The sequence below is a fragment of the Hemitrygon akajei genome, chromosome 10 (genome assembly GCF_048418815.1).
Source record: "Hemitrygon akajei chromosome 10, sHemAka1.3, whole genome shotgun sequence".
NCBI lineage: Eukaryota > Metazoa > Chordata > Chondrichthyes > Myliobatiformes > Dasyatidae > Hemitrygon > Hemitrygon akajei.
In genome coordinates this window covers 150,373,337-150,395,965 of record NC_133133.1, presented here as the reverse complement: position 1 = coordinate 150,395,965, position 22,629 = coordinate 150,373,337, and the positions used below count along the sequence as shown (strand labels likewise).

General features: G+C 44.2%; 1 protein-coding gene across 3 annotated transcripts in view; it reads right to left on the bottom strand.

Moving 5' to 3' along the window:
• LOC140734818 (IQ motif and SEC7 domain-containing protein 3-like) overlaps window positions 1-22,629 on the bottom strand; it is a 371,261-nt gene that overhangs the window by 158,879 nt on the left and 189,753 nt on the right. For all 3 annotated transcript variants that reach the window (XM_073059384.1, XM_073059385.1, XM_073059386.1), the window contains exon 3: window positions 11,900-12,233. In XM_073059384.1, coding sequence (XP_072915485.1) covers window positions 11,900-12,233 — 334 coding nt within the window. The remainder of the gene's footprint in view (window positions 1-11,899; window positions 12,234-22,629) is intronic.

Genomic DNA, 22,629 nt, shown 5'->3' with positions numbered 1-22,629 from the left:
TCATCAAACTATGACAAAATTGTGAGAATGAGAATGGGATTAGGAATTAGGATTTGGACAGAATGGGTAGGCATGCGATTTAGTGCTAAAAATGTGAGCTTATTCATTCAGTAGTTCTGTTTTTGTTCATGCACTACATGTTTTGCTTATTTTTCCGCTCCCTTCAAATGCCCATTTTAGGAGAGAAATATAGTGAAAGGACAATCTAATCAGCAAATCCTTCAGCATTATCAGGCACATTCAAAGTGGGAGGGTAGTGGACGGTGGAAGAATGTCAGGTGGGAGTAAAGTGACAACAGTGACCAGAATCACTGATCTGATGAAGCATCTTTAACCGAAAACATTATCTCTGCTTCTCTTCCACAGATGCTGCCTGACCTGGTAAGTGTTTCCAGCATTTTCTATTCTAACTTTAGACCTGAACTATCAATAGGCATGGACACATATCACATCCAATTTTAACTGGCTTCCAATTCAGTTTATGACAGGCAGGTAGGATTAGAATTGTCTGCACTATCAAGATCAAGAAATTAAATTGGCAATTTTGCCATTTACTTGGTCTCTCCAGTATTTGCACCTAATCCTACTCAAGAACTCTGTCTGGTCAATTAGCCTCCTGATATGTGCTCTTCCTGGATGGGCATCGAAAAGAAGTATTTCATTGTCAGAAAAGTCTGTTTGCTTGGGGAGATTTCTAACATGAATTTCATTGTTTTTTAAAATGTGAAGCACACATGAGCACAGATCAGGACAAGTTGCTTCTGAATTTTAAAACTTTGCAACCCTTCATTGCCTCAAAGACAAAGACTGGAGTGGGCTGACAGAAATATCAGCACTAAAGGTGATTCCAAACCCATTAGCTTGGATTTCAGTACATCTACGAATCACCCAATGACTTGATCCCAAAACTATGGAAAGCATTTTATCCAGTGGGGTGGGTGGGCAGAAGCACGTCTGGCAGAATGTTGGATTCTGCAGATGTTGGAAATCTTCAGCAATACAAAACAAAATGCTGGATGAACTCAGCAAGTCAGGCAGCATCTGTGGATGGGAATAAACAGTTGACATTTTGGATCAAGGCCTTCGTCTTCATCTGCAAGTTATTTCATTTTCAGGATTTAAATTAAGCTCTTGCTGCTGTAGGTCTTGAGTAGAATTTGATACTTTTACATCACTGAGGAAGTACACCATCTTTACTTTTATTATCTTCTCTCCTCAGATTCCTCACGTTGATTCAGCAGAGAATCTCCCACACCAACAGAAAATACATCAAAATTCTAAAAAATAAGATCTATAGCGGCTGAAAATCTGAAATAGAAAGCAGAAAATGATGCAACCACTTAGCAGATCTGGCAGAAACAGTGGAGCGAGAAACAGAATTCACTTAGTGATGGAACATTAACTCTACTTTATCCACAAGTGCAGTGTGACCAGCTAAGGGTTTCTAAAAGAAAATGCTTCACTTGTAGAGGAGTCAGAATCTTTGAAGCCTATAAACATCCTTAGCAACTAAACTAAATTGAAATAACAACCAAAGAAATGCTGAAGTATTTTAACAGGTGCTCAGTCTGAATATCTTGCTTATGTAAAGCTATTAAATTCTTTGACCTCACTCTACATTTTAAAACAGTAATTAAGTTCAGGTTAGTCTTAAAAGGACACAAAATCAGTTAGGCGAAGTAACACATTTTGCATTACATCACATTAGGATGCCCCAAAAAAGGTAAGATCCAGGTAAGTGAACATTGCTCAGGATATCAGAGTAAAATCAGGCTGCCAGAGTGGTTCTGATTTTCTCAAGTCTCAACAATGATGAGAATTCCATGAGAAGCTTCCAAGAGTCTCTGATTCAAGAAAAAGGGTGGGGTTATATGGGGAAAAAGACATGGTTGAAGTTCTAGGTCTGGATCAGCTCACTCCAAAGCAGGAACTTCAGGCCAGTGAACCAGTGTGTAAGTAATCACTTCCTGTGTCACATCCAAGGGAACCGCCTTGGCATTATTGCTGCTTATTTGCAATTAGATTCCTGCAGCTTGAGTAATTTTCATAATTACTAATGAGTTTAAAAAAAAATAAAATCAGAGTTTAGATCACTGACCCTGTTCAAATTAGCAAGCTGAACGTGTAAGCTCTAATCATTGTTCAAAAATCTAAACTGGGTAGTCAATGAAAGCTGCCAAGGCAAGGCATGAAAAGCAATTAAATTGTCTAAATTATCCACCAGCTGAGAACGAAAACCCAGCAATGAGGTTTGGAATAATAAAAAGCGTATAAAATTCACGTTAATTTAAAAAGAGACTATCAAATTTGCCCATACAGTGGTACTTCCTGGATTCTGATAATGTTTAAAAGGTTTCAATGGAAAAGAAAATCACATAAAGGTTCGGGAATTAACAGAGTTGATTTGAGCTCAATTAATTCCCCAGCCCTCACTTTGTGTCACCACCAAAGGGCAATTTTCTCCATGAGTGCAGTTTAAGAGAAGTAATTTCAGTGTACTACAACTATCAAGAAAACCAATAGGTGAATGCAAATAACAACCATCCTATTCGTCTAAGAAGAATAAAAACTACACAAAACTCATGAGAACACAGGAGGGGGGAGCAGCAGATATTTGTCCACTACATCACCAGGAGGAACAGGTAATTGAGACACCAAGATCATATACAGCTTGAGTGAAAAAAGATGTAAGACATACAGACACCACTGTCAGCTCAGAAAGAACTACTGCTGTTTTTCAAAGACACAGAGCATGATGTTTCCTTTCCTGCTATTCAGAAGAAAAATAGAAAAGAATTGATGGATAGCACAGTGCCGCCCTCAGTTTCCCACAGTTGGACAGAAAATGACAAGGCAGAGAGCAAAATTAACCCTATTGGAGGATCTTAAAATGCAGCCATTCATTAGGAAATTCACTCACACTTGTATGAATGCACTGACTCTTATTCCATGCACTGGCCTTGCATTTCAAATCTTTGACAATCTGCTAAAATTAGCATCTCAAGTAAAATTACCCCAGCAAATAAGGAGTTATTATATGGATGCACGATTAATAAAATGAAAGAAATTCCAAAATTGGGAATGTGGAAAAGGATTTCCGAAGTTAGAGTCAGCCAGATCTCCCCTGGGTATTGATCACAGGTGTCCTACTGAGCAGAGAATAGAAAGAGAGCATCAAACTCAAATGTATAGCTGGGAATATCAAACATCAAAATGTCTGCTTATATCACATTGAGCACAGAGCTCTGGAGGTAATTCATCATGAATTGGCAAATTTTGTCAGGTCTTGGATGGGAAAATCTAGAGAATTATAAATGGACTATCTTCTGGATTCCAAAATCTTGGAACACCATTCTGGTAGTTATAAGGTCTATTCAGAAATATTTTCCCAACTGTGAAGAGATATAATTAACTAAAATTCCATAGATTAGTAGTCTTCTGTGTCCTGCAGTCATTTAGCAGTCAAGGAAAGATAACTCAAGATACCATTACAGAACTCACATAGGCCATCATAGAAAATAGGTCTTGAGGCAAATACTGGGGAGATAACGTCAAGAAGTTGTTCATCTTGGGCTTTTTCCAAGATTCACTAACTTTGAGATTAGGAACATACAATATTTGCCTCTAGGAGATATACTGTTCACTAGCCTGATTTCTCTCTATGTTTCCTATGGGACCAGCTGATAAAGTAGTAAATTGCCCAGCCATGTCACTTTAGACAGAGTGGTAAAAATCCAATGTATATAATTATCATTCCATCAGTCTACTCTTGCAGTTCAGTAAATTAATGAAAAAAATGTCAATCAGGCACTATTTATCAACAACCCACTTATTGCTGCTCAATTTGACTCTCCAGACTTCATCATTACCCTGGTATATATACTGCATGCTCAATGGACATCTTATTAGGTATCTCCTCGTTGTGATCTTCTGCTGCTCTCACCCATCTACTCAAGTTACAACATGTTGTCCATTCAGAGATGTTCTTCTATACACCACAATTGTTATTTGAGTTACTGTCGCCTCCCTGTCTGCTTGAACCATTCTGGACATTCTCCTCTGATCTCTCTCATTAACAAGGAGGTTTTTTTTTGTTTTCAATACTATTCTCTGTAAACTGTTGTGCACAAAATCACAGGAGGCCAGCAAGTTCTGAGATACTCAAACCACCCCATCTGGCACCAACAATCACTCCACACTCAAAGTCACTTAGATCACATTTCTTCCCTATTGTGATGTTTGAGCTGAACTCCTTATGCATGTCTGCATGCTTTTATGCATTGAGATGCTGACGCATGATTGGCTCATTAAATATTTGCATTAATGAAGCAGGTGTACCTAATAAAGTGGTCTCTGAGTGCATTCTTTAATTTCATTTAGAGAAACACCATGGTAATAAAGCCCGTCCAGCCAAATGAGTCTTTACCACACAATTACACCCAGAGTAATTGGAGAATGGCTACGTTGTTGTTGAAGACCTGACTTCAGAAAGCCTTTATTACCAGGTGCATGGTGCAACATACTCCATAGCTAGATGTGTATCTTCAGCAACAATTGAGGGGATCTATGCCACTCAGACCAAACTGCTGCCTTCATGGTTACTCCAATAAGACTCTCAAAAGTAATTCCCCCCAACTGGCATATTGTGACTGTTGTATGTACCATCCACAAATTGGACACATGCCTCTCGTGACAACACATTTTCTCATCCCCAGAACTGACCAAATTGAAAGAAGAGGGAAGGAAGTTCCCTTCAGATCAAATACCAGACTACGGTAAAATAAAACAAAAACTTCTGCTCTCAGATGTTGGATCATAATCCTAGAAGTATTCATCTTGTAGCATGACTAGTTTATAAAGCCATGTCCTGCAACACCACTGTGTGTTTAGGAATATAGAAGACACCTGATCCAATAGCAGATCAGTAGAGACCATTTAGTGACAAGCAATAGCTTTATTATTAAACTGCAAAATTACATGCCACAAGGGTCCAGAAAACAAGAGAGAACAGATACTGAACATGACTAGACAGCAAGGTACCTGAAGACTAGGAGCAACTGGTTGAGGCTGGCTGGCTTGATGGGTGAACAAGGACTGTGAAAGAAAGCTGGGTTTACATAGGCTGCAGGTGATCAGTTGGAAATGAATGGCAGATGTCTCCTGCGGAGACTAGGAGGTGCCTGTCTGTGGCAGGTCTGACTGAAAACTACCCACCCCACCATCCAATGGCCCAGAATGATCCTTATGGGTCCTTGATGAGAAATGGATCCAAGAATGAACTGAATGGAGACTGGAGATGGTAAGTGTTGAAGAATTTACCTTATTTTACTGTAAGAGAATTTACTTTGTTATGAAACAGAGATGAAGACACATATCTTGGTATATGGTTAACCCTTTAATATGTGATCACCAAGAGCACTTCAAGACTCTGCCAATGTCAGGTCACATTTTAAATCTATACAGTGTCAGGGAAAAACCTAGTTTGAAACGGGGTCCAGAATAGACCCTATGAACTGTGCTGCTATTAAGAGAGAGGGGGAGGCGTCCAGTGCAATGAGTGTGTGTGTGTGTGTGTGTGTGTGTGTGTGTGTGTGTGTGTGTGTGTGTGTGTGTGTGTGTGTGTGTGTGTGTGTGTGTGTGTGTGTGAGAGAGAGAGAGAGAGAGAGAGAGACTGCTTGAAAGATTGATGTTATGGTTTCTCTGCCAGCTTGTTTACCTTTTCCCCGAGGTTACTTGCCTGCTTGTTGAAGTTCCTGCAGAGAGAGCAGGGCGGAGCAGGTTGATAGACAGCTGGTGTCCAACATGGAGAGATAAAAGCCAGGCATGTTCCCCCAGGCTAGAGTAGTCTGGCTGACTGCCACCAGTGCTTGCCCTGGCTGCAGTAGGCACCTTTGGCAGCTTAGGTGGTCCTCCGTGCCCACTTCTAGCAGCCCCGGTGAACAGAACCTTCAAAAAGCAAACACGAGGAAATCTGCAGATGCTGGAAATTCAAGCAACACACACAAAATGCTGGTGGAACGCAGCAGGCCAGGCAGCATCTATAGGAAGAAGCACTGTCAACGTTTTGGGCCGAGACCCTTTGTCCTGACAGTGCTTCTTCCTATAGATGCTGCCTGGCCTGCTGTGTTCCACCAGCATTTTGTGGGTGAACAGGACCTCCCCTGTTGTCTCCTCCATGGAGAACAATGGGGGTTGGTAGCCATGAAGCAGTTTAAAGGGTGACATACCCATGAAAGAGAAGATGTGTCGATTGTGGGACAGTTCGGCCCAGAGCGGATACTTCTTCCATGTAGAAGTGCTAGAGGTGAGAAAACATCACAGAAGCCTCTTCAGAGGACAAACTCACTGAGGTGTGGAGGACAGAGCGGAAGGCTTTCCTGAAGTGGAAGATGAACTGTGCGCCACAGTCCAACACAGGGAACCATGGAGGTAAGCTATATGTTGGAGAAACAGGTCCACCACCTCAGTGGCTGACAGAAACTTGGGGAGGGCAATGAAGTTGGCCCCCTTGGAGAACCAGTCCACCACTGACACAATCACCATGGCTCCATCAGGAGGTGGCAAATCCATGCTGACGTGGGACCACAGGCTTTGAGAGACTGATAGGGCCATAGGAGTCCAGGGGGCTGCTAGTTGGAGGAATTGGACTGGGCACATTGAGGGCAGGCAGCGACAAACTGATGTACATCTGCGATCATGGTGGGCCACCAGAACCGGCATCACAGAAAATCCATGGACTGTTGTGCACCTAAATAGCCAGAGAGCGGCGAGGAGTGGGACCACTGGTGTGCCTCAGAGCATTCCCGCCAGCACAAACATGTGGTTGTCAAGTGTGTTGGCCGGAGCAGGCTTGTGTAGATCTGGTTCTCAAGATCCCAGATGATCAAGATGAGGATCTGTGAGGATGGAAAGTTGGGCTGAGGGTCAATCTCCATTTCAGCTGGGTCATCCACCTTAGTGTTCTTGGTGCCAGATCAGTAGGAGGTAGTGAAGCTGAATAGCTCAAAGAATAGGGCCCAGCGAGCCTGACGTGGGTTGAGTTGACAGGTCTGTTGTATGGATATGAGGTTATAGTGGTCAGTCCAGATCAGGAAGGGCTCAGTGTTTCCCGTCTGCCAATGTCCTTATTCCTCCAAGACTCATTTAATGGCAAGGAGCCTGTCTCCTACTCCATTATGGCGCTGAACGTGCATGAGAGGAAGGCACAAGAATGTGTCTTCCTGTCCAGTCCTCGAAGGAAGAGGACGGCCCCGGCACACAGGTCAGAGCTGTCCACCTCTACCACAAAAGGTCCGGAGGGGATCAGATGGCAGAGAATGGGAGTGGTGGTGAAGTACCTCTTGAGTTTCTCGAAAGTGTGGTCCACGGCAGCAGATCAGGTTATCTGTAAGGTAGGTGGTTTGGTGAGGGAGATGAGAGGAGCAGTGATTTGGCTGCAGTTCCTGATGAAATGGCGGTAGAAGTTGGAGAAGCTAGGAATCACTGTAGCTGTTTGAGCGAACACAGTCAGGACCATTCAATGACTTAGCACACTTTCTCTGGGTCCATGGTTATGCCTTGGGATGAAAGGTCATAACCCAGGGATGAAATGACTATGGTTTAGAACTGGCATTTTTCTAACTTGCATTACTGTTGCTTTTCGAGTAGATGCTAAAGGACTGAAGGGATGTGACAAAAGAGGTTTGGAGCTCCTTGGAGAAGATGAGGATGTTGTCAAGGTAGATGAACACACATCTGTGTAGCGTGTCTCAGATGATATCGGAATGAAGGTTTGGAAAATAGCTGGACAATTCAGAAGTCCTAAAGGCTTTGCCAAGTATTTGTAGTGGCCAATGGATGTTATGAATGTCATCTTCACATCATTCTCCTGGCAAATGCAGATCAGGTCATATATAGTCCATAGATCCAATTTGGTCAAGATCAGGGACTCATGGAGAGTTTTGAATACACTATGCATTGAGGGGAGAGGACAGCAGTACGGAATGGTGATTTTGTTGAGTCCAAGTGCCCACCTTTCTTCTTGACAAAGAAGATTCCTGCACCTGCAGGGAATGGGATGGTTGGATGAAGCCATGCTGTAGCGCTTCAGCAATGTAGTCATTCATGGCTTGGGCCTCAGGAAGGGAGAAGGAGAACAGACAGCCTCAGGGAGGGGTGGTACCTGGGAGAAGGTTGATCATTCAGTTGTGTGGTCTGTGTGGTGAACTACATATACCTGTCTGGACTGCTCCTGTGGCTCCTCCCACAGACCCCTGTATAAAGGCGACTGAGGCCTGTTGCCCAGCCTCATTCCCCAGGATGTAGTGTTGTTCATTCTTCCAGTCAATAAAAGCCAATACCTCGCTTCCTACATCTCAGAGTGAGTTATTGATGGTGCATCAGTCTGTGAGGCAGCAAAGTTTTAGCTTCCCTTTTACTGAAGGCGATGGTATTCCTGTGGGAGTTTGGTGGGGTGAAGCTGCAGGATGTCCAGCAGGTAGGTTCTCAACTCAGTCGTGAACCGGATGACCGGGAGAAATGAGGGTCATGAGTGGAGAGCCAAGGGTAACCCTGGATCAGAGGAGTGTTGGATGAGTCAATAAGGACTTGTGGTGCTCTCTGATGGTTATGTGCACAGGCTTTGTGTGTGTTCTGACCATCCCATCCCAGAAGCTGAGAGAGATAAGCTTGATTGGGAGTCCAAGGTGCACACACAGAGTCAGTCCAGTCTTGAAAGTTGTCTGCTGCATTGGGATCCACCAGAGCCTCCTGTGCACATCAGGGTGCAGAGGAGGACAGAAAAGGTGAGTCAGGCTATAGCGCTGGAACAAGTGGCTGGTGGCAGGGGAGGGGGTCTTACCTGAAGGCACCTGAAGCTCCTCATCTCTACCTGTTTGCTGGATGCAGTCGGCATTTGATGTGTGGGTGATTTGAGGGTGCAGTAAGCACACAAGATGCTTCTCCACAGATGCTCCCATTTTTAGGGCGTGGGGGTATTGGTTAAAAAACTTCTCCCTAAATGCGTGGGTTTTGGATCTGGAGGTGTTGCTTATAAGGGTCCTGCAGCCTGAAATGGTCCTGGAAACGGAACTGGGATTCTGGAGGGTCGCTCAAAAAGACACTTATCAAGAGTGATGAGGCTTTCAAGGTCGGTGAATAGCTCCCAGGTAGACAGCTCATCTTTTAAGTATTCCAAGAGGTCATTATAGTAATAGGCCAGCCACACTCTGCTAGGAGGGTCCTGAACTCCACAATGTAACCCAGCACTGAGCATGAGGTTTGACACTTCTTCCATTCCACTTCCCAGCAGTGAATTCCTCATGTTGATCGCAGATGATGGTCTTACTATCCCAGTTAACAACGGCCCAGGTCAGAATTCGTCAGTCAAAGGAAGGATGGCGAAGGCAATCTTGGCTCAATCTGTAGAATACAGACATGGCTGGAGCTCGAAGTATAAGACACACTGGAACAGAAGTTGCGGCATTGGGCTGGGGATCCATCAAAGCAGTTGGGCACTGGAATCCTGAGCTCTGAGGGAGAACGTTGTCTGGCACAGGGTTGCTGTAAGAAGACAGAGAGTTGATTGAGATGGGCGAGCAAGTAGTCGATGGTTTTCTGCTGCTTCAGGATCATGTACTTGTGTTGGCAGATCACCTCCTTCAGCAAACTCTGCTGTGTCAATTGCTGGTTCACCCTCCTTGCCAATGAACGTAGAAGAGGCCTGACCCAAAAGGAGAGCAGTGGAGGTGACTTAACAGCAAGCTATAACTTTAATAATAAGCTGCACAATTACGAGTCATGAAGGGCCACAAAAAAAGAGGGAACAGATATTGAACATGACTAGACAACAAAGAACCTGAAGGCACCCAGGAGCAACTAGCTGAGGCTGTTTAGTTCAATGGGTGAACAAGAACTGTGGATGAGAACTGGGTTTAAATAGGCTGCAGGTGATGTGTTGGAAACAAGTGGCTAGTGACACCAGTTAGCTGGATGGAGAGTGGGAGGTACCTGCCTGTGCAGGCCTGACACTGTGACCTTGCATATTGCCATACCCAATTTATTGGTGACTTAATAGTAGTACACTATCCATACTTAACCATAAATTTTTCAATAATTTGTGCACTTTATATAGACAGATTTTGGAAAGATAGGAAAATCAGAAGTAGTACTTCAAACAAAAATATGACCAAAATGTATACTGGAGCACAAGCACTTACATGCTCCCCTCCAAGGCACACATCATACTGTTACTTACTTACAGTATTATGACAGTATATGGTGGCTACTATACAGTATTATGGTGGCTATTCAGCCCATCAGGTACATGCCAGCTCCAGGCTGAGCAATCCCATTACTCCCATTCTTCCTCTCCTTAGTTTCCTCACAGCTCTGCAACATATTCTCTCCTGTCATCAGTCCTGGATTTAAATCCTGAAATTGCCTTTCCCAGCAATACTGTTGGAAAACCCCTACCAGAAGGACTGCAATAGTTCAAGGGAGCAACTTACTGCCATTTCTTAAGTCAGTTAGGAATGGGCAGGAAACATTTGTCTTGGTGGCAATACCCTCATATCAAATAATGATTTTTGAAGAAAATTCTTCTTGTTCTTATCCAGAAAGCACAATGTGAAGATAGTCACATCCCTTGTCAGCAGTGACCCTCAATGCCATACTTAGCAACGAATAATTGCAAATGAAAAACATTACATCTCTGAAGCTGCATACGGTACCATGAAGATTATGTCTTAAAAAACAGAATCATCAACTAATGAACATTTTTTTTTACCAGCTGTGTGTTGTGAAAATATATTCAGAATCTGGAACAAGCTTCAACAACTGAATAGATTTCACTGATGGAAAACCAGCATGAAGTGATCCCTCATGAATTATGAACTAATCAGTGGTAGAATGCAAATAAGTGTTTTCACACTTCATCAATGACCTACCTTTTCCCAAGATTACTAACAAATAAGTTTATTTACCAGCACTTATTTTGAAAACCGACAGGTCAAGAATTAGACCTCTAATCAAATACATTTTTATGTGCATCCAATGCCCAGGGACCGCCGGCTCCTTTCTCGACATATCAAGGTGAGCCGTCAGTAGTGCAAAATCTACATTTTTTCTTTGTCTTGTCAGCCGCGAGCACCCAGATCAAGTGCAGCAGGATTCATTTCAGAGCACTTCGGCTTCTTCACAGCCACAAATATCTCCACCCAACACCTCCTCTCCCTCCCCCACAGCAAGACAGTATATTCCACCCTTGCCTTTCCAAACAAAGTAGGAAGTTTGGTTGTTGCTACATTCTGCATGGTTATGTATGGGTATCTCACCATGCCATGATATACTTTTTTAAATACCCAGGATATCAGGATATCTTGTTGGCGTTGACCTATTCATTTCTGGAATCTGGGCAACACCAATAGGGCCAGCATTGATTGCTGAATGGAAGGAGACTGTTGTAAACCTCTCCATTTTACTCAATATCATCAAAAGGTTTGTAGAACTGCACATGGCACCATACAGTTCTGATGGCCATTATTTAGCAATAAATGTCATTCCAGTGAAGGGTTAGACATTGGGGTTCAACAATGTGATTCTATTTCGGTCAAACCAAAGGCAACTAAACGATAAGGTTCTTTTTGAATAGTAATTAGATAAACTAACCCACCAAAATAAATTAAATAAAGAAAATTAATCTTTTTGTTACTGAAAAATTTCAGATCTCCTAATTTTTTTCATATTAATCAGACAGTAAGTAAGCAAGGTGATAGGTCACAGGGTTTAGAAAAATCACTTTATAAAAAGGTGCCTTTTTTGAATATTTCATGCCCAATTTTTGCATTATATCCAGCATAAGCTTTAATTGTTCTTTTCTTGTTCTGCATTTCAGATATATTCGACCAGATGTTTTGAATACCTGCTTATTTTTCAGATCCAGAGACAATTCATAATCAGAGGCTGGCAAGTGTGAGCAAGCTGCTGTCCCTTTGCCCCGCTGCATTCTCATCGGGGAAGCAGTGTGGTGCAAGCTGGCTTTCTGCAGTACAGTGCTGGAGACGGGGACAGCACGGCACAGCTTTCCCTCCTTGGCTTCAGCTGATGGGCATTTCACTTGGTGAGAGGCATTGTCTACACAGGCCCCATCTGAACTGACTCCACTGGAAACGTTGATTTCGCATTCACTTGGGATCTTCACAGGACCATCTGCCTCGGAGTTAATGGATTTGCCTCCAGGAGAGTTCGTTTCATTACTGCAAAAATAAGTTGAGACACATGCTGTTAGTAACAGGCTTCACGCGGTGGCAGGCTGCAGCCTCTTCACCATTTTCCTCATTGATTCACATGGAAGGTGGCTGCACATGGAAAGATCAATTTATAATTACAACAGACAGTTGGAAAGCTGCAATTGTTGAGGTGGCAAATGAAAAAGAATTAGATTTAAACTCAAACAACAAGTCTGAATGTATTAAACTGGATGGCATTTTAATCTATCTAGCAGATAGGATCAAATTGCTGACATTTCTACATTCTTTCCAATTTTACCTATGGCCCCTGTCAATGAAGATTAAAGTTAGAAATGCTTAGATCAAGCAACCAACTTCACTCATATGCTTCCCACCTATAAATTATTAAAATTACTGCCATTGTATGCAAGTCCAATTGAATGTTCAGAGCCAAATGCTGGTTGAAATTATAATTAACTAAAACCAATTATAATCTTGAAAGACTTACCTTTGGCAGTTAATTTCCACTGATTTGTTTCTGTACCTTTCATTGAAATTAATACAACTATTTGGCACACTGATTCCATTACATCTTATGATTGACCTCTGTGATGAAATAGTGCCTTTCACAATATGGCAAGGATGCAAGTTTTTGCACATTATCTGAGACCAGGCACCAACATGTGTAGAAACTATATCTAGTGTTTAAACACAGAATTGATCCAGCATTAACAAAGAGTTCTGAACACGTTTACCCACTTGGGTTTAGAAGTTGTACAACCACAAATTTTATTTTGTTAAAACTATATCAATGAAAACCCTAACATTGCTTGTAAAGATAGTATAAGGAATGAAAACTTTGATTGTAAAATTCACAGAACAGCATTGGTTTCCCTGTGTAATGCTAAAACTGACATTGCTGATTTCAATGTGATGTTTACTAGAAATGTGTTGTGTCTCCAAATGTAGCCCAATAGGTGCGATCTTCGCAGTCAGTTTTAAGGGATCATTACCACAATACAAGCCACACTCTTTCAGCAGAATGATATGTATTCCAACGACAGGAAAGTGCTCTCAGTATCAAAGGGGCTTGGACAGGTTTGTGAACCACAGCAGATTTTTGTACTTGACACAAAACCCTCCAGGACTACAGCAAAGCACCCCTAGGTCGAGGCTGCCTGGGAGATCTCTGTGAGTACCTGTGCAAACTGCCGGCAAGCTTGTGATGGATGCAGATGGTCATGCCTGCTCCATGTCTCCAATGGGCTGAAGGAAAAGTAGATGAATTGTCCTCTTCTTGAATATAGAGACTGGGAGACCACTGTAATGCAGCAGTGTGTAGCAAGCAGTGAGATGCAGCAGAGATCAACCACAGAGTGTAGTAGCTATCTCCAGCCCTGTCAGTATAACGTCTGCACATTCTTGTGACCACAGAGTTTCGTTCTTATGTTGGATTATTGTAATGAGTGATTGATTGTTGGTGTAGACTCAATGGGAGGAAGGGCCTCTTTCATGCCATTGAGACAGTATGGCTCTTTAAAGTCACAGGTTAATACAGCTCAAAACAAAACATCCATGCAACCAAGGTGCTAGTCCCATTTGCCTATGCATGCATCATATCCCTCTAAATCTGGGGTTCCCAACCTTTTATACAGTATGCCATGGACACCAACCATTAACTGAGGGGTCCATGGATTCCAGGTTGGGAACCCCTGCTCTAAATCTTTCCTTTCCTTCTGATTGTTTGGAGCATAATACTTTGCTCAGTTTCTGACTGACATGATATTAAACACTCATATATGCAGTCTGAAAGTTTGCAAAGCACATAATGAAAGATCCTTTCTCTTTCTCTCATATTTGACCAGAATCTCCAAATGTACCATCATGCCTCTATGGTTGTTTTGCTAAGAGGTGCTCAAACATTTTTGAAAATTTCACAGCCTCCTTGCTGTTTAGCTGTTTTACTAACTTTAATCTTCTGAGAGTTTCTTAAATACCGCAGCCCATTTAATATGAGATCATCTACCCAGAGCTCTGCTGTCCATTTAAAATATTTATAAACACAGAGGGGAACATTTAGTAACCTACCAAGCTGTACATCATTGGGATATGTAAGGAAATGAATGCACCAAAGGAAGCCAAGCTAAGGCCAATCTTCAGAACTACCTTCAACCCCCCCACCTGTCAAGCCAAAGTCCTGCTTATATATGCTGAGACTTTTAGTTTCTACATCCTTTCTGCATTGAGTTTCAGACTCTCACCAACCTCCTGATGAAGGGTTTCGGCCCGAAACGTCGTCACTACCTCCTCCCATAGATGCTGTCTGGCCTGCCGAGTTCTGCCAGCATTTTGTGTTTTTATTTATTTCCAGCATCTGCAGATTCACTCGTGTTGCCTCCACGTGGATCTCTTCCGTTCCTCACCCCACTAATCTGCCTACCAATTACTTTAAACCCACCCTCTTTCACATTGTAGGTAACTGCCAAGGAAATTAATCCAGACTTATTTCCAGGTTCCTGATTGTTAAGTTTCTCCTCAGCCTCTAGGAAAACCACAAAAACAATCTAGTTTTTGAGTGCTGTTGTTTCACAGCTGCAAGGGCCTGGGCTCGGTTCTTGCTGCAGGTGCACTCCATGCAGATTTTGCATGTTTCCTCCATTCCTGGGGTGTACTGGTTTCTTCCCAAATCCCAAAGATAAGCAACCTACTTATATTACTTCATATAGAACAGAGTAACTTCAAAAATAATCAAAGATGAATTCATGGGCATGTGTGAAGAAGGAGATGAAATTTTATGGGGAAATAAGGAGAAAGGGCAAAAGCCTTTCATATCTGTCTGTATAATCTCATTCAAACTTTCCTTGTCATTAACATTTTCCAGTCCTGGTAACATCACTGCAAATTTCCTCAGCATCCACTTCATTGCAAGCAATGTAATTTGGGTCGTAAATGAAGACAATATTCAAGTTAAGGATGTCCTCTGGCACCCCTCTCTATTAGAATGCTCTGGAAGGAAAATAAGATTTCAACAAGCTTCAAAACCTGGACTCCTGTACCTCCCTCTGCAACTTGACTTCCTTATCCGAAGTTCACACTCAGTGGAGATCAGTAATGACACCTCCTCCTCAATGACACCAAATACAAGTGCACCTCAAGGATGTGTGTTTAGTCCATTGCTGCACTCTCTCTGTTTGACAAAGCAGAGTTCAAACACCATCCGTAAGTTCAACAGTTACACCACGGTTGTTAACGGAACCTCAGATGGCAACAAGAGGCATATAGGAGTAAATAGATAGGCTGGTTTGGTGGTGTCACAGCAACAATCTCACACTTGTTGCCAGCAAGACCGAGCAACAGAAGGTGTAAGGCAGGAGAACACACACCAGACCTCATGGAGGGATCAGCAATGGAAAGGGTGAGCACCTTCAAGTTACTGGTGTCAACATCTTGAAGGATCTACCTTGGGTCCAACACACTCAGGCAGTCATGAAGAAAGGATGCCAAGGGCTCTACTTCATTAGGAATTTGAGGAGATTTGAAATGACTCTCGCAAATTTCTACAGAGGTACAGTACGATGGAAGGGATTCTGTCTGATTGCATCACAGGATTGAAAGAGGCTGCAGAGGGTTGTAGACTCAACCAGCTCCATCACTGGCACAACCCTCACCACCAGCATGGACATCTTCAAGAGGAAATACCTCAAGTGTGTGGCATCTACCATTAAAGACCACTGTTATCCAGATATGCTTTCTTCTCATCATCACCATTGGAGAGGAGGTACAGGAGCTGAAGCACCATAGTCAAAGATTCAGGGGAAGTGTCTTCCCCACAACCATCAGATTTCTAAGTGAACCATGAATGTATAAGCACTACCTTGTTATACACTTTAGCACTAAATATTTACTTTCGTAACTTGTGGTATTTAATGTCTTGTACTTCACTGTTGTTGCAAAACAACAAATTTCACAACATATGCTAGTGACAATAATCCTGATTCTAATTCTGATAAAGTATTGAAGAAAAAAGAAAACATATAAGACATTTGTATCTCACAATCAATTTTGCACTTGTACTGTATATTGATAACCAAATACAAACATTCTTATAGTTTCATCTAATCTTTTAGGATTAGAAAAGCATCACTAGAGAGCTGCACCAGAAGCCCATGTGTATTGTTGTGACTCCCCTGAGGACTCTGCAGCCAGAAGGGGAAACCATTTCTGTGCCTGTCAAGGTAATCACTGCCTTGAGCTAATGGTTTGTGGATCTTCTCAGCCAATAACTAGACTGTCCAATTTAACAACAGCCAATGTTTGCATTATTTACATTATAGTAGAAGACACTTCTTTTGCGCCAGTTAGATAGGTCGGGTATCCCTCACCCTTTGAGTGGGATTTGCAGCCCTGGGAGGATTGAAGCACAGTGAAGGAAGTGACCAAAGCTCTTTACCAGAGGACCTTGGTCACAGGTGTGTACGATGGTGGCAGTGACCCACCAGAGGGTTACAGGTTAACCACAGCCATTGTGGGGTATTTACTTAAAGCAGCAGCTCCCCATTGAAAGGGATTGCTGTTGGCCTTATTGGGACCAGTGGTAGGGGATACTGTAAATGCCACCATCAGATTATTATAAGTATCACAGTACATGGGGGATGATCCACGTAGCTGGGTGCACGAGTTAGACAAGCAGTCCAGGGTGGAGTGCCCCATGCCCATAGTGTTTTTGGTATTGCTCAGGGCCAGGGTCCCTAGGGAGCAGGTAGATGGGTCTCCCACTCCCATCCTCTTGCCATGTAGAGGGAGCTCCAGAAAGAGAGGAGAGACAAGGAGGCCATTGAGAGAGAAGATTCATCCTCCAAGCCCTCCCTCAATAAGGCCTCTTTCTGTCCTCTGCAGGATTCCTATTCCACCCAGAGTTTCCTATATCCCTCGCTGGGGGCTCTTTAAAAGACACTGGCAGGCCATCAACGCCCTCCCGCCTCACTCACGTAGGGATGGGGCCAGGGCTCCTGGCAGATGTGTTCAGGGGTCCTTTCCCAGCTGAGGGACCCAAGGCCTTACATACCCATTGCAGTATACAGTGGGGAAAGGGAATACGCAGCGATGGTGGACACCATCATTCTGGGTAACCCCAAAGGCGAGCGGGACCCCAGGGCTACCATAGAGAGGTTAGAGGGCTCACTTCTCCCCGCTCGGGAGGTTATCTTGCAGGTGGCCATTGGACCAAGACAACCAGGACCCATAACTGTCTTGGTGCTGGTGCCCCTGGGTGAATTCTAGGCACGAATGTGCTGAGGGGTAGGCCTCTGCAGACAAGGAAGGGTCCTTTTACTTTCAGGGTGGCACAGACAAAGGTAATGGTGTGATTGGCCTAGTGAGAGCCTTTGGTGATCCCACCACATTTGCCCACTAAGGTAGCTAACACCAAGCAGATTAGGGAAGCTCAAGAGGCCCTGCTGTGGGAGGGAGTCATCCTCCCTGCATCCTCTCTCTACAACAGCCTGGTGTGGTCGTTGCAGAAAGAGGGGTAGCACATGATGCACGACCATTGGATAAGTACACACCACCCCTCACATTGGCTGTTCCGTGTAGTAACCCTGTTAGAAACCCTGTTTGAAAGAGATTTTCAAATCTCTTACTATCTTCCCTTTCAGTTAGTCCTAATGAAGGGTCTCGGCCCGAAACGTCGACAGTGCTTCCTGGCCTGCTGTGTTCCACCAGCATTTTGTGTGTGTTCCTTGGCATACAGTGGCATTCTGGGTAGTGGGAGATACCAGATGGGGCCAAGCACAAGATCTTGGGTGCTGCAGTCCCCAGCTCCAAAGAGAAGACCCAGCACTTTGAGGGACTCCTGGGGTATTGGCATCATGACATCCGTCAATTGTCCCGTGTCTCCCAGAGAAAGACTACCTTCCAATGGGGTCCTGAGCAGCAGGTGGACTTTGAAACCTCCAAGCAGGAGTGGGCTGTGCAGTTAGGGATTCTGTGAGTGCTCTACATTTGCTACAACCCACAGGCGGTAGGACTGATCGAGAGTATGAGTGGGCTGTTGAAACAGTAGATTTCGTTATTAAACCCCCAACTACACCTTTCAAGGAGGGCTGAGAATGCTGCAGCAGGCAGGGGACCACCTGAACTCCCAGACTGCAGGCCCCGGAGGGTTCCTGATGTCCCAAGAGTGTCTGATCCTCCGAGAGTGGAATTGCTGGGGTTGGAGGAGGAATCGGGGAAGGACTGGGTGCACCCATAGGGGCCACCACAGCACGGGCGGGAAGCTGTGGTACATTGATCAGGGTATGTGTTGGGTGGTGTTACTGGGGGAACGGGGAATAGTCTGTCTAAATACCCAGCAACTAACCAGGAGGGAGTGAGTGTGTCTCCCTACATTACAGAATGGCAGAGTGCTGGATACTGGCAACAGTGGCGATGATGGTGATCGGTGTGAGATTCTACAATGGATGGCGCAGGGATATGTGAACTACACCAACACTTCCAACTGTTGAGTCTGTGAGGGCACCAACCCACAGTGCTGCCGATGCAGATCCCCTTTAACAAAGTAGGACAGGACTGCTGGAGAAACTTGTCCAGCATCACAGGTTTTGGTATTCTGTTTAGAGGAAGGCAGGAGGGACCAGTCCATTCCAGCCAAACTGGCTCCACTCTCTGGGAATGATCTGAAAGGACTTGAGTCTCAATAACCCCCGGTGGAGTAAGTACTTTAAGGGCTGGTACCTCCCTACTTATGATTTGTCCAATCCCAAGTTCCCGACTCAGAGAGTAACCCCTCTGCCAACAGGGGAGGGGAAGGAGTGTTGGCCCAGGAAGTACATTGAGCACAGCGAGAGTGAGGGGAGTAGTGTCCTGGGATGGATGTGTCAACACCAGATAGTGCTGTTAAGGTGAGCACTCCCTGAACGCTAACCCGTACGTACTGGATATGTGGCGCCCGTTCCTCCCCGTGGCATCCTACGGGATGGGTATGGCTGCTGCTATCCTGGATACATGGTGCCATACATATACCACCTTAGTAACCTGCACAAGCACACTTGAGGGCCGGCGCAGTGAGAAGCGGATCACAGAGGCAGAAAGGCTCTGGGTGATTGCATTTCCCCTTTCCGGTGTGGCCAGGCTGTCCTGGTCACTGGTGACTCAGCGATGGAGACTCTGGCCAACAAGATGGCCACAGCACTCAAGCATGCAGAGGATGCAGTGTCCAGACGTCCAGCTGAGATGATGGCTACTCAGATGGTGGCTTTGGACTATCTTTTCATGGATTATGGTGGCACCAGTGCTGTGATTGGTCAGGAGTTCTGCATCTACATCCCCGACCTGTCTGAGAACGTTACTCCCCTGGCTGAACACATCCAGCAGTCATAAACAAGATCAGGAAAGCAGGGAGTCAACTCCATAACAACTCTACCCCGCAAGGTGGTGGGAGGGGTATAAAGCTGGTCATCTTTTGAGGCGTTGGGAGACTGGTGGACTGCTGTCGTACACGGGATGGTAAGTGGTGGGGCTGATAATTCTGAGTTTTGTGTGTAGTACAGAGGGGTGTCTATGGGGGTTATACTAGCCTGTGGGCCGAGTGTCACCGTGTTGTGTCTTTCGAGGGACGTAATGTTGCAGTTAGTGTCAGTCTTGCCCACTCATCGAAAGCCACTCCCCTGTGGGAAATGGCCATTGGCCCATTTGAGGAAAATTGCAACCCTTCTACTGGCAGCTGTTTAGCTGACGACGTCACAGTGCCGGGAGGGTATAAATCCAGTGTGCTGAAAGCTCTTTTCACTCGGGGGATTGCTATGGGCTGGGTTGCGGGGGCACGACCAGTGTCGTGAAAACAGTAGAAGTGGAAGTGTGCTGCAGTAAGAGAGGGCTCAGGTGCACAATTTAGATAAGTATTTGCCACAGTGTGTAACTTGCATGGTTTACTGAATGTTTGGTGTTTGTCTTGTCCTGGAAATAAATGGTTAACTTTTTCCCAGTCGTAAGAGTCTTCTGTCCCCACTCACCAAACCTGCAAACTGATTTCACACAACAGTCACCGACCAGGATCTGGGCCTTCCCTCAGCCTTGTCAACTATTAACCACCATCAAAGCGGCATTAGGCTGCTGCTACAGGCAGAGAGAGGTCCACAGAGAGGTGGACGGAACAACGGAGGGAGAAGGTAGAGATGGGGGTTAGGGAGGAGAGAGTATGAGGTGGAATGATGAGGGAGAATATCAGAGGAAATGAAAAGTAGGAGGAAGGGAAGGAGGAAGAGAGTTGGAGGAAATAAGGTTGCAACAGGAAAGGGGCGGAAACAAGAGACAGGGAATCAGGGAGAGGAGGAACAGAGTGGAGAGGAGACAGTGAGGAAGAAAGAAAGGAGGTGAGACATGATGGATTGGGATGGAGGGCAAATGAGAAGGGAGGAGGGATTATTGAAGAAGAAAAAAATGCTATGAATTGACAAAGTACCTTTATTCATTCAAGATCACTGGGATTCCCTATTCCCATATATCCAGGCCTATGATATACAAAAATGTATCCTTGTTATATATGGATAATGCCAGAATTATTGAGAGGATTTGGATAGGCCTTAGCATATGAAACACCACTGTTGAGAAATCAAGTTGTAACTGACTTGATATGTATGTGCAAGATATGAAAAGGCAGGAACTTTTAAAGGACTTCAACCTGCAGCAGCTAGATAAGCTTTGGCAGTGGTTAAAACTGCTCACAGTATGATAGAACTGCATATCTGCTTTCATTCTGAAGAAATGGAGCTAGACTAAAGCAAGCTAGACCTACTTGAGTGAAAGCTCTGTCTCCTGTTCGTCTGGTGTTCCACGGGAATTTGAAAAGTTGAACGTTAAAAACATTGCATTCGTCACTTACATGATACCCGAGAACACTGGTAGTCAAAGTAAGAAAACAAGCTGTGTTGGGAAGTGCCTCAGTGTTTCTGTGCTGTTGTCAACACTGGATTCAATCAGTAATATCTCTCAAAGTCTGGGATGCTGGATGATACAGTTGGATATTCTAATATGCTGTAGTTGCTTTAGTAATCAAGCCTGCTACAAATATCAGCTTAAAGCTTTTCAAGCTGCCAGAGCAAGCAGCAGAGGCAGATACAATTACTTCATTTAAAGATAATTGGGTAGGAATGGGGTAAGGAATATTAGCCTAATGAGGGCAAACAGGATTAGCATAAATAGGTGTTGCTGTAAGCATGGACATGCTGAACCAACGGAGTCATTCTGTGCTGCGCACCTTTACGATTCTATAACTATTGCATACTGCCTGTGTTGCAAAGCTCCTGCAATATTAAGGCTTTATATTCTGATAACTTTCACTTTTAGTGGACTATTCAAGATATTTTCTGCAGCTCATCCTAGACCACATCATGCAAGCCTATCTCAGAGCTATGAAATGGAGACAGAGAAGGCAGTTCACTGCTATGTGTGGAATATAGATACAGATAGACTGGATATACGGACTCCGACAGACTGCGTATAGGGACTCCGACAGATGGGGTACACGGACTCCGACAGACTGGGTACACGGACTCAGACTGACTGGGTACACGGACTCAGACAGACAGGGTACACGGACTCTGACAGACTGGGTACACGGACTCAGACAGACTGGGTACAGGGACTCCGATTGACTGGGTACACGGACTCCGACTGACTGGGTACACGGACTCCGATTGACTGGGTACACGGACTCCGACAGACTGGGTACATGGACTCTGAGAGACTGGGTACACGGACTCTGACAGACTGGGTACAAGGACTCCGACAGACTGGGTACACGGACTCCGACAGACTGGGTACACGGACACCGACAGACTGGGTACACGGACTCAGATATCTAGTAATAATGAACAGACAAAGCATCTCCTAGATTTATTGTTTCCTTGTTTTCCTCATTTGAATCATTCTACTTGCCAAACTATCTCACCTTGTTTGTTTTTAGTGTCAGTTACATAACATCAGCAACAAAGAATAAGGAAGATGTGGCCAGATAATATGGCAGCAACAGAGCATCTTTCCAGACTCAGAACACATTGCAGATAGCAGAGTCTGTCCTTGCAGCATTTCATTTTAAGGTCCTAATTTCTGATTCATGACCGACCCTCTGCTGCCATCAAGACAATGTCAAATGTTTTCCCATGTTTAAATAGGTAGAAATAAATACAAATGCATAAATAGAGGGAGAGAGACACTGAGAGACTGTGTCAAACATACGAAGGGCAAAATAAAACAGATAGACAGGAATGCAGTACTCTTTGCTCCCGGAAGATCATGAGTGGCTAATTGTTTAACACAATATTCCCAGATTTTCTTGCCAAACGGCATTTGCCTCATTGCGTATATATAATGTGAGTAATCTGAATAATTTCAATTCTTCATGCAACATCCACAAATATGAAAGTCT